Genomic DNA, 12,235 nt, shown 5'->3' with positions numbered 1-12,235 from the left:
ATGCCCCGCCTCGGAACCAAGGTACGGCGGCCCCTCCTGCTACCCCGTGGGGGCACCTGCCTACCCCCTGCCCGCCACCGGCACGGCCCCCGCGGCCAGTTGCGCGGGGTCCCCGGGGGGAGCCGCCCTCGCCGCTCTGTCAGCCCCGGTTCTCCTCGTCTTCTCCCCCCCTGCCTCCCCGGTCACGCAGGGGGACGTGGCGAATTCTCCGCCCCGGTTCCCGGCAGGGTGATGCTCCAGCCCCGTCCCCGTTCCCGGACCCGCGGGGGGAGATTCCAGCCCCGTCCCGGTTCTCGCTTCCAGCCCCGTCCCGGTTCTCGCTTCCAGCCCCGTCCCCTGTCCCGGACCCGGCGGGGTGAAACTCCGTCCCCGCCCTAGTTCTTGGCTTCAGCCCCGTCCCGGTTCCCGGAACCGGCGGGAAAAGGCCCCGCTCCCAGCCCCGTCCCGGCCCCCGGCTCCAGCCCATCCCCGGCGGGGTGAGGCTCCGGCCAGCCGTGGCCGCGTCTCGGCGGTGGCCCGGGCGGCATCTTGCAATTTCACAAGAGCGAAGGATTTCTGGACAGCCTCCGAGGGAAATTCCCCCCACCCATCACCCAGGCACCCTCTCGGTGCCGGTGCATCGCGGGGGGGGGGGGGGGGGCGGGCGTACACCCCTCGTCCCGGGGATCTGCTCCATCCCCACCTCGGGAGTCTTGGCTCTGGGACAAGCCCCGTTGCCCACCGGGGTCCTGCCATGATTTGGGGTCTCCCCGCGTCTTTGCAGGGGGATTGGGAGGGGAATTTGGGGTGACGCCAGAGCCGCTGCATGGAAAGAGCCCGGCGGGTGCAGGCGGTGGAGGCTGGGGGGGGTGGGAAGAGGATTTTTGGGGATGGGTGGGTCAGTGTGTCAGACAGCTCCCTGGAGCCGGGGTGGAGGAGAGGATTTGCAGGACAGGCGGAGAAATGGTGCTGGAGAAGGGACAAGGGCTGGCTGGGGAGCGTGGAGGTGGTCGGGAGCTGTGGCCAGGCTTGTGGCAGCCGGGCCCCGGCCACGCAGCCCCCCGTGTCAGGCACTGGGGAATTCCCCGCTGCCCTGGAGTTCCTAAAAATAGCGGGATGGGGATGGGCACGGGGCTTGGAGGACCATGGTGGGGTTATCCCGGTGGACTGTGGTCAAGCCCTGTCCACCACAAAGGTGGCCGCTCTGGGGGGTGGTGGGGAAGGGGAGGGGGCTCAGGTGGTGGGGTTAACCCTGCTCCAAGCCTTTTGCTCTGCCGTGCTCAGGTGTGCCTGCTCCGCTGCACCCTGCTGTCGTCCCTCTTCCTCCTCCTGCTCTGCAGCATCCATGAGACAGAGCAGAACAGCTACTGCCAGCAGATCATCACGGAGAAGCACCTGGCTGAGCTGGAGGAACTGGTGAGTGCCCTCCACGGGCTCTGCTGCGGGACGGGGGCTTGTTTGGAGCCAGGCAGCCACAAACTAGCCCTTATTTAGGGCTGAAAAATCAACAAATCAGCTTATTTTCACCTCCGCCAGCAAAACGATGGTACCCAGGAGCTGAGCATCCATGGGCACGAGAGACAAGTGGGCACCAGGGAGGGTGATGTGCGGCGGTGTCTTTGGCAAGGGGAAGGTGCTGGTGGGAGAAATGGAAGAAGGGAAGCGGGAGTGTAGCCGGAGAGTGGGGCTGGATGAGTGTGGGGGTGATGGAGGGGACCGGTGCTGTGGGATCCTGGTGATTTCTCTGCAGCCGCGCAGGGGTTAAGCGGAGGAATCCGGCTGCATTCCTGAGTCCAGCTGCTTGCCTGGAAGCTGGGCTGGCAACGGGGCTGTGGGTGGGTGGCAGGCAGCGAGGGAGGCTGCTGGCCAGGCTACCCTGCGCTGGAGCCAGCCGGGCTGGGGCGATGGGTGCCTTCATCCCACGGAGCCCGTGGGCAGCTCCGGGTGCTCGCACTCCTGGCCCCATTCCGGCTGTTGGGGCCGTATCTCGCCCTGGCCCTTGGCTCACCTCCGAGCTGGGAATCACGCGGCCATTCGGGGGAAGAAACGGGAATCGGGGGCACGCAGGGATTTGCGCGCTCGTCGCGGATTAAATTCTGCCGTCGCAGCGAACGGGGGTGCACGGGCGAGAGGCGCTGCCGGCCCCCTCCGAATCTTCCCCGCCAGCTTCCTTTGCACCGAGCTCTCTCCGGCGACTCGCGGCGTGTAAACCGCTGCGGCCGGACTCGCTTCACCTCTTCCTCTTTCAGCGCCGAGCTGCGGTGCCGGGAGCTGGCACGTACCGTGTGTGCAAACTCAGCTTCCTCTGCTCGAGCTGCCCCTGGACACCAGCACCCCGCTTTTCTGGGGGACCCTTTGCTTTGCAACCCCCCAGGGATTAAAAGCGGGTTGAGGAAGGGAGGGAAAAAGGGGAACGGAGCAGGTTTGAATGGAAGTTGTGGTTTCTGTGCTGAGGATGGCAGCCCTCTCCTCTTCCCGCTGGCGGAGGAGCCAACTCTTGCTCCAAACCCTGCGGGATAATGGAGTAATTGTTTCCGGGCCGGTATCCCAGGCTGGGAGGGCGAGGGCTGCCAGAATTGCCAGAATTGGCAATTCTGGCAGCCCTCGTCCTCCCAGCCTGGGATACCAGCCCGGAGGCAAGTGGGGCTTGTTCGGGGTGAGTTTTCCACCCCCACTATATCAGAAAGGGTCATGGTATGGGAGGCCGGCAGCGCCGCGTGCGGGGAACCCGGCGTTGTGCGATGCCGGAGGATGTGTGACCTCGGTGTCACGGCCACCGCCTGCATGGCGGGATGGTCTTTCGCAGCCTGGCTTTAGCGGGGCGAGTGATGTGGGGTAGAGTCTGGGAGGATGGAGCAGGGCTGAGTGCTGGGAGGAAGAGGAGGAGGAGGAAGAGAGGTAGGGTAGGAGTAAGCAGGGAGAGGTGGGGGTCCGTGGTACAGGAGCAACCGTCCCAGTGGGAGCAGGGGTCCTGGGCTCACCCCTGCCAAAGGTTTGGTCCTAGGGAAGAGTCTGTGCGAGGAGGAGGATGGTGTGGGATGAAGCAGAGGGAGGAGCAGAGCCTCCCAACATCGTGGATTCGGGGGGGATGAGGCACCCCTCTGTGCCCAGAGCATGGCACATCCCGGGGCTGCTTGTTTCCAGCCCCTCGGAGCAGCCGTGCTGGCTCTGCTGCGCCGTCCCCCTGGGACCGCAGGGTCACATCCTGCTCTGTCCTTCCAGGCTGACACCCAGATGCAGCACCCGGGCAGGGTCTCCTTCAAGTTCATCGATAAGATGCAGTTGGTGAGTGACTCCTTGCTGGGCACCGGGGGACAGAAGGGGATGGGGTGGGACAAGGACCAGGACTGGCTGGTGCACGGGGAGGGTCCCCAGGTCCCCAATCTCCCCTTTCCTGTTCCCCTTTGCGGGAAGCAGCCCAGGAGGGACCCATCCTGCCTGGCCAGCTTGGGCAGCCTGTGGGACCATAGAAAGACATTTTGTGACTCCGTGCCTCAGTTTCCCCCAGGCAGAGTGGGATGAGTGGTGCTGCCCCTACCCATCCAGTAACCAGCCTTGCTTTTTTTTCTGGGGGGTGGTCCGTGTCCTCGCAGAACGACTCCGTCTGCTACGTCAAAGCTGCCTTTCCTCTGCTGGGCAAGATCCTGGAGCGAACAGAGTTCAAGGAGAACTCGTCCAACGCCAAAAAGATGCAGGCGGTGCGGAGGATGTACAGCCGCATCGACGAGAACGTCGACCCCTGCATCAGGGAGGAGGATGATGAGGAGAGACAGGTATGATGTCCCCTGCCTGGTGGGGTGCCAGATCCGCAGGACTGGGGGTCTGAGCCCTTGTCCTTGGGTGAAACAGGGTGTCCAGAGCAGCCTGGGCTGGGTGAGCAGGCAGGACCTTGGTGTTGAGCAGAAACGGGGTGTGCATGAACTTGGAGAGCCATGAAGGGGTCAGACTCTGTCCTGGGCGCAGCGTGGTACCCCGTGACGGTGACACTGGGTGCTTGGCACAGTCGCGGAGCTGATGCTGAGCCCGGCTCTTCCTCCAGCTCTCGCAGATGTGCTTTGAGGAGTTCACCACCTCCCCCTACGAGATGCTGGTGCTGGTGAAGCAGTTCTTCCAGGACATCAACCAGCTGCTGCAGAACCAGGAGACCTTCGAGAAGGACTGCAGCCAGGTCTACCGCAGGACCTGCTTGGGACCCAGGAAGGCTGGATCCTCACCAGGTGAGATGCCAAAGCTTTGCTTCTGCCTGGCAAACCCGTACTGGGCTGAGAGAGTTGGGGGGGCTTGGGCTTGCCTGCATGGAGCAGCTTGACAGCCACGTGTCCCTGTCTGCGGGCACACGTGGGCACGACACGTGTCTCTGTTGGTCCTCGTCTCTGTCGCTCACCTGGCGGCCGTCCCTGCGGGGTGGCCTTGGCGGCGTGTCGGTGAGCTCTGCGTCTGCGCCTGGGGAGAGCCAGGGTTAGGGAAAGGGACTGGCTGCCCTCTGAGGGGGGATTTGGGCCGAATCCTGCTGGAAACAAGGCCGGAGAGAGATGCTGAGGGGGAATATGGAGGCATCTTCATCAGCCTGGCTGAAGGCATCAGGCTTGGCTCCGTCTCAAAGCCCCAGCGCCCGGGTTGAGCAATAACATGGAGCAACGGAGGCGCTGGGACCCCTCTGCCACCGACGTGCTGCATGACCTCGGCCGTGTCACTTCAACCTCCCCGTGCCTCGGTTTCCCCTGACCGAGTCTTTGGGGAGAGCGTTGCCTGCCAGGGTGGAAGAGCCCGTGGTGCCGTCCGCGCTTTTGCGAGCGCCGTGCTGTGTGTTTGCATGTCCGTGGAGGAGACGTCTCGCTGCCGTCCGCGTGTCGGAGCTGCGCCGCGTCCCTGTGCCGTGGGGGACGTTAAACGTGACTGTCCAGCTCCTGCCAGTCGTGGATAACCCACTGCCGTCGGCTCGGGGGACCCGGCGATGCGGGTTTGCTCCGTCCCACGTGCTGCTTGTCATCTTTGTGCTGCCACGTCTGTCCCTGCCTGTCCCCTGCCTCCCCTTTGCTCTCCCCTTTATTTTGGGGAGGCTGTTTGACCCTCATGCCCGGGGCTGCGGGGAGGGACGGGGACGTTGCCCCCGAACCTCGGATCTGCTCTCTGTGCCCTCTCGGAGGCTGGTGACCCCACGGCCCTCTCTTCTTTCTGCTTCTTTCAGGTGTGGGGACAGATCCCGACTGCAATTGCCTGTCCCCTGCCCTCCCTTCTGCCACCCAGCCCTCCCTCTCCGCTGCCACCCATGCCGGCAGGGAGATGGCACCTGCTAGCACCCGGGTCCCTTACAGCCTCTCCCATGCCACCCTCGCTGACTTAGATACCCCGTCTCAGTCCCCCAGTAGCACGGACGGCGGCTCGGGGACCGAGGAGGTCCTGGGTGCCGGGGTAGGTGACGCTGCGTTGGCACAGTCCCCCGCGATGCTGCAGACAGCTCCAGCCGACAGCGCCGAAACCCTCCTGGATCCAGCCGGGACCCTTAGCCTGGCAGCGGTGGACGTCTCCATCCTGCGCGGGGATGGAGAGCTGGTGGAGAGGGGCACCGAAGCGGTGACCGACCACCCGCCGCAGGATCCAGCCCTGAAGCAGGGAGCTTCCATCTTCCCGGACCATCCCGGTGGGCTCAGGACCACCGCGCCGGCAGCATCCCACAGCGGCGGCTCGGCGGACGGCGGAGCCAAGATCCATCCCGCCGAGGCATCACAACCCATCACCCAGCTCCGTTTCTCCAGGATGGCCCCGGGGCCGTGGGGCCGAGCGCCGGGTGGCCCCGGGATGGGGGCAGGGGGGCAAGGCTGGGGGCTGAGCCGGCTGCGGGAGCCCCAGGACGGCGGGGCCGGCCCCAGCTTTGACTCTGGCTTTGTTCTGAGCGCAGAGCAGCGCAGGAAGGAGGCGGCCGGCACGGAGGGCCACCGGGAGCCCCTGATATACATCCTGGTGGCCAGCGCGGTGGCCGTCTTGCTGGCCATGGGAGGGCTCCTCTTCTACAAGTATAAATTCAGGGTAAGGCTTCCCCCCCTGCCCCCTCCGTGGGTGCAAGCATCCTCTCCTGCCTCAGTTTCCCCACTCATCTCTCAGTCTGTGTGGGTTCAGCCCTGCTTTCCTCATCGTTTTGGGATGGGGGGGACAAGTGGTGGTGCCGAGCAGGGTGGGAGGATGTTGTGTGGGAGATTTCCACCCCCTGCAATGGGTTGGGGGTCCCTGCCGCAGCCCCCTCCCCTTCCCTAAGGCTCATCTTCCCGTTCCCCCTCCCTCCACGCAGGTCCTGGAGCGGCCGCTGGAAGATGGAGGCTGTGACCCCGAGGAGCCGGAGAGGAGGTGGGTGCCATCCCCTCCTGCTTGGGGTAGGGGGGGGGACACTGGGGACCCCCACCTGGGGCCACTCTGCCCTAAACCCCCCCATCCACCCCAGCTTTCCCTCGCAGGGCACTGCAGGGAGCGAGGGCATGTCCAGAGCTGGAGTCTCAGGACCTCTAAGGTGAGCAGGGGCTGGATGGCACCTCGCAGAGCTCCAGCCCGAGCCCGTGGGGACAGCGGCGAGTGCCCGCTCCGTCCCCACTGGCACTGACCTCGGCCACGGGCTGGGAAATTCGGCTACGGGGTCGGAAGACACGGAGAGGAGCAGGTCTGCACCCCGCCGCTGCCAGCGCGCGGTTTTGCAGCCCATTAATCCATTACCAGCGCTTTTTTAATATATACAGTAGTTTTTCCTGTGGTTTTTATATGTTTCTCCTCCTCCCTGGCAGAGCCTCAGCTCCCACTCATTTTTCTCCTGCTTTCCCAGGGCCCGAGGCGGGATGTGAAGCCGCTGGGGGGACGGATCCGGATGCTCTTCGCCGTGCGAAGGAGGGTCGGCACGCGCCAGCCTCGCCACGATGCTGATGCTCCCGCTTCCCTCGCCCCGTGCCGGTGGCCAGAGACTGGGAAAAAATCCCTTCCCAGACAGGGATGAAGGGCTGGGGGGGATGCATCCCGAGAAGGACCCCCCCCCCCCCAAGCAGCCAAGGGCTGGATGGCATCGGACTGTCACCGAAGGGCTTTACCGGGCTGGCGGCGGTGGCCGACACGATGCCGCGGTGCTGAGCGGGATGCCGGAGAGGCTGGACACGGGATGCTGGATCCCATTTGGACATGGAATGATGCGAGGGTGGGCACCAGCTCCCTGAATCCCCTGCAAATCTCCCACCCCAGCACGGCGGGGTTTGGAGCAGCACCCATCACCCCCCCTGCCTTCACCCTGCCCTTCCCGAGGCTTCAACCGGAGCATCCCAGATGCCGGGGGGGGGGGGGGGGGGGGGGCGGTCATTTGCCAGGAACCATCCATCCCCCCTGCCCTGGGCTGCACAACCCCAGCCCCGACCCTCACACTGTGAATATTTAAAGCCCCCATCGGTGCCACGTCTCCGGGCTTTGGCAGGGGGGTGTGGGGGGGTGATGCTTGGCACCCTCCCGGTCCCCATCCTGCCACCGGAGATCTGGCTGCGGTCCCGCGCCCGAGCTGGCCTCGGCTCCCCGTCACGCCGTTAGGGTTTTATTTTTAATTTAGCGGATGGAAGTCTTTTATCCTGCACAAGTATCTGATGGGATTGGGGGGGGGACACCCATCCTGCCCCCTTCCCCCGCCCCCGCAGGGTTTTTGCTGCGAGCTGGTCTCGCCTGCGACTGGATTATTATTTTTTTATTATTTTTTTTTTATGATTGTGCTTTTAGAGAAGGGAAGTGGGGCCGGGGGAGGACCAGAGTGACATGAGTGTAAGAGATGGAGATGCCCCAGTTGGGTACCTGGGGGAGGGCTCTTCGGCTTAGCCCCTTCCCCAGTTTTGGGAAGAGCCTGGACTGGGGATGAGCCATCTCTGGAGATACTCCGGGCTTGGGCCGCATCCTGCCCCACCGCAGCATCTCTCTGGCCCCGAATGTGAAGCGTGGCCTGCGCTGCTCTTGGGATTTGAAGTATTATTTTTCTACGATGGAGGAAAACATGGACAAACCAAACTTTTTAAAAAAAGCATTACTATTTTTTTTTTTTTTTTTAAATACGTGTATTTATGACTGCCAAAAGGAAGGGTTTCCAGTACAAGGGACTGGTGTAAATCAGGAGGAAAGCTCTGAGCGCAGCAGGGTGAACAGGGCCAGACCTGTTGCTGGTGTAAACCACCGGCTCGGCACCGATTTGCACCGCGGAGGAGATGGCAACGCCACGCTGGCCTCGCTCCTGGGGGAGAAAATTTGCCTTTTAAGCTGTGTTGGCTTTATTTTGCCTCTGTTCTCTCTTTTTTTTTTTTTTTTTTTTATACAATGAAATGTTGAAATATTTTATACAAAGTCATTTAAAGAAGTCTATTTAAAGAAAATAATGGAAAACAGCTTGTGTATTTAATATTATTAATAAACAGAGACGTGTAGCACTGTGTGAGTTGGGGGGGGGGGATATGGGGAGGGGGGTGATGGGGGATGCAGCCTGTGACCACCCCTGTCCCAGCTCTGGGGTCCCTAATAGGGGACAGGGAGGGGGATTTTTTTGGGGGGAGTGGAGGGAGGCAGGGGGACAGGGAGGGGGGATTTTGGGGTGGGGGGGAGAGGAGGGGGGCAAAGGGATAGGGAGGGGGGATTTTTGGAGGGGAGAGGAGGGAGGCAAGGGGGAGGGGGTGGAGAGGGGACATCTTGGGGGGGTCTGTCCCCAGTGCAGCTGCACGGAGCTGAGTACAGGGGACAGAAAGGTTGTTTCTTCACCACCCAGCCCCAGCCTGGACCATATGGGGAAGGGTGGGATGGAGTCTTCCATCCCGCCCCCCCCCCCCCCCCCCCCCAGGGCTGGGTCCCCTCCTGTTCACCCCCCAACTCTGTGGGGCTGCTTTGGCATCCTGCAGTGTGTGGGGGTGTCCTTGGGTGGGGGGGCACCCACGCAAAGCTGCTGGAGCTGCTGCTCCTGGGTGTCACCAGGACTCGGAGTCACCCTCGTCACCCCGACCCGCTTTCCTGTTGATGCACACGGAGAGTTCACGGTCACTGACACCGGCGCAGAGGGACGGCTCCGGCCTTCCTGCCCCCCAGCACCGCCCCCCCATCCCTCCGGCATGGTCCCTCCAGGCGTGGGGTCCCCTTTCCCAGTGGCTGAGGGGCTGCCCCAAAAATTGTGCGCGGGGGGTCGGGGAGCAGCTGCTTAAAGCAAACACACTCCGGGCTGCTCTGGGCAAAGTTTCCTGCGAGCCTTTCGCAGCCCTTGAAGAGGCATTTCCTGCCCCCCCCGCCCCCCCCCCCAGCTCCCTTTGCCTTCCAGGAATGGGGGACCCCCACATCCCACTCCCCTTGGATGGATCCAGCATCCCTGGGGTGGGAGGTACCCAGGGCACAAGGGAGGTTTTGATGCCATCCTGAACCCCTACCAAGCGTCCTCATGGGGGGGTTGGTGTTGGGGGGGTGCAGGGTTAAGCCCCCCCCTTCTCCGGGGTATGGGAAGGGCAGGATGAGGCCCGGGAGCCTTTTGCGGGTGTCGGTGCTGACAAACAGGATTCCTCGAGGGGAGCTGACTCAGCTCAGCCCTTCCTCTCCCCAGCAGCAGCCAGGGGTTTCCCAGGTCCACATCCCCTTCCCAGGGAAGTGGGACCTATATATATCCCACTGGATTCAGGCCACAATCATTATGGTCGGATTTGGGGGGGTATTTAAGGGCAGAGGCTGTTCTTAGGGGTGGGCAGGGTGCCCGGGTTTGCGGGGTGCTGGGGGTAGCAAGCCCCTGCTCCGCAGGCAACTCCAGGTGAAAGCTGGCTGTGTGGCTGAGGGTGTTAACTCTGGAGCTGAATGATGGCGGGGCTGTGACAGTAGCTTAATGCTTTGGTAGAGCTCAGAGGTGGGAGCGTCTCTGACTGCTGAGGGGGGATATTACAAGTGCCAATACCTGCCCCCTCCAAATTTACACCCCACAAACCCTCATCCCTGACCCCTCTGGCTGCTTTGAGCAGCCCAAACCTATAAAGACCAATGGAAAATGCAGGAAAAAAGTGAAAAACCTGTCTCGCCACTGCAGGATTTGGGCCAGGAGGGTGGAAAAGAAACTGCCCCCCCCCCCAGAGCTGAGTGGGGCACAGAGGGTGGTGGCACCCTGGGGTCCCTCCTGGTGGGCAAAATGGGTGTTTATGTCTTAAAATGCTGCCTTGACAAGGTGAAAAATGATGATTTTGGGGAAAAGATGGCTGGCAGAGGGGAAGGCATCATCAAGTGGCCTCTGGGACCCACAGGGTAGTGGCACCGTGCAGGCACGGGGTGGCATGGGGTGGCACAGCCGTGACATGGGGTGGCACAGAGCGGGGGCATCCCACCCCAGCACCCTCCCTGGGCACTCCAACATCGAACCTGAGGGGGTACCCCACATCCCCGGTGCTTGCAGCATTGGTGGAACTGGGACCTCCCAGGCTCGTCCCACTGTCCCAAGACCACCCCAAGTGCCCCAAGACCCCCCCAAATGCCCCGAGGGGTCCCTGCCCACCCTGAGAAACCTTCTCCAGCGCCACCGCGGGCACCGCAGAGCTGCTGACGGGGCAGAGACGCCCGGAAAGGGCCCCGGGGCCGCGGTTCGTGGGGCACAGAGGGTCCAGGACAAGGTTTTGGCCAAGGAGCTGCTGAAGGATTTTGGTGGCCAGAGGCTGTTTTGTGGCCAGACACAGCGATTTTGGTTAAAAAAATGTTATCTGCACACTGCCTCCCCATGGGTTTTAACCCAAATGCTGAGGTTTTCCTAGCTCGTATTTTAAGGGAATGCCACTGGGAATGCGAAGCCTGAGTGGAGCTTAGATGCCCCCCCGACCCCCTGCTGCCCGTGGGGGGTTTGAGGATGGGGACAGGGACAAGGTCAGGGTCAGAGTGACCCGAGGGCAGGGCTGCTGCCTGTCCTGGGACAGAGGCACAAGCCCGTCCCCAGACCCCATGAGGGGACCCTAGGGACCTGGGGGTGATGCTTGGGCAGGGTGGGCGAGCACCCATGGGTGGCGCTGGGAGTGGGGTGGTGCCCAGCAGGACAGACAGACAGATGGACACCCATTGGTGGGGTCAGGACCCCTGCCCACACCTGCACTCTCAAACCCCCCATTGCCCGCTGCCAGAGGGGTGCAGGTGGTGCTCAGCCCAGTGGGTGCTCAGCCCTGAGCCCCGCCACGGTGCAGGATGCGGCCCCTCAGCATCCCCGGCCCTGTTGTCAGGGTGTGGGTGTCCCTGCCCGAAATACGGACCCCACGGCAGGGGACCCCAGTGAGGAGGAGGAGGAGGAAGAGGAGGGGAGGAAGGCAGTCCTGCTCAAGCCCAGCACCCCCCCAAAGGGCTCAGCACCCCTCGCCTGGGCTAGGGATACAGGTGGGGACTCCCGGGGACCTTGGGGCACCGGTCAGCTCGTTAATGGGTAACGAGGGCCGGGGAGGTTACAGACCGGACTCTGCGCTGGCACCGAGCTGGGGGCTGTTGTGCTGGTGGGGATGGGTGCTGGGCACCCACCCAGGACCAGGCACCCACCCGAGACTGTGCACCCACCGAGGGCTGTGCACTCACCCAGGGCTGGGCACCCTCCCGCAGCTGAGCACCCCCCCAGGGCTGGGCACCCGTCCATGCAAGACCACGCACCCACCCGAGACCGTGCACCCACTGGGGACTGCGCACCCACTCGGGACCATGCATCTCCCCGGGGCCATGCCCCCACACCCCGATGTCCCCGGGGTCCCGCTGCCTCCCCGGGCTCGTAGGCGAGAGCGGGGCAGGATCAGGCCCGGCACGTCCCTGTCCCTCCCCTGCCCTCCCCGGGCCGTGGGGTCCGAAGGGCGCCCGCTCCCCCCGTGTCCCCGCTCCCACGGGCCGCCGCCTGGCGACATCCCGCTCCTGCCGCCATCCCGTGTCCTTCGACTTTTCCCTGTCATTTCTCTGTTTTCTTGACTTTTGATTTTTTTCCCCGTGATTTATTTTTTTTTTTCCCTGTGATTTATTTTATTTCTTTTTCCCCGGAATAAACACAAACATTTTTTCCTGAAAACCCCTCGTTCTTTTGTTTTCTCTTCTGTCACTTAATTTCCCTTCGTTCCGCGATTCCCGCCCCTCGCCCCGCCCCCCGGCGCAGTCCCCGCCCCCCGCCGCCAGGGGGCGCCGCCGCGCCGCGCCCGCCCTTCCCGGCGCCGCCGCGCGGCCTCACTTGCCCGGCGGGTGCGCGCTGACGTCGGTGCGCGCTGACGTCACGGCAGGACCGCCCCCGGCGCCG

General features: G+C 63.4%; 1 protein-coding gene across 1 annotated transcript; it reads left to right on the top strand.

Annotated features, from left to right (window-relative positions):
- CSF1 (colony stimulating factor 1) lies at positions 1–6,480 on the top strand. The gene is made up of 8 exons (XM_086627383.1): positions 1–21; positions 1,264–1,395; positions 3,202–3,264; positions 3,573–3,752; positions 4,019–4,196; positions 5,168–6,006; positions 6,266–6,321; positions 6,429–6,480. Exons 1-8 carry the CDS (start codon positions 1–3, stop codon positions 6,478–6,480), a joined length of 1,521 nt encoding a protein of 506 aa, XP_086483509.1.
- Positions 6,481–12,235: the final 5,755 nt, after the last annotated feature.

Source organism: Tauraco erythrolophus, chromosome 27, assembly GCF_009769465.1.
Source record: "Tauraco erythrolophus isolate bTauEry1 chromosome 27, bTauEry1.pri, whole genome shotgun sequence".
NCBI lineage: Eukaryota > Metazoa > Chordata > Aves > Musophagiformes > Musophagidae > Tauraco > Tauraco erythrolophus.
The sequence above is the reverse complement of the archived record's forward strand: the minus strand, read 5'-3'. Positions and strand labels throughout refer to the sequence as shown.

Excerpts from the sequence above, each read along its gene's own strand:
- CSF1 (XM_086627383.1), top strand. The coding sequence starts at position 1 with ATGCCCCGCCTCGGAACCAAG. Across the intron at positions 6,007-6,265 it reads TCTACAAGTATAAATTCAGG|GTCCTGGAGCGGCCGCTGGA; the intron begins GTAAGGCTTCCC and ends CCCTCCACGCAG. Across the intron at positions 6,322-6,428 it reads CCCGAGGAGCCGGAGAGGAG|GGCACTGCAGGGAGCGAGGG; the intron begins GTGGGTGCCATC and ends TTTCCCTCGCAG.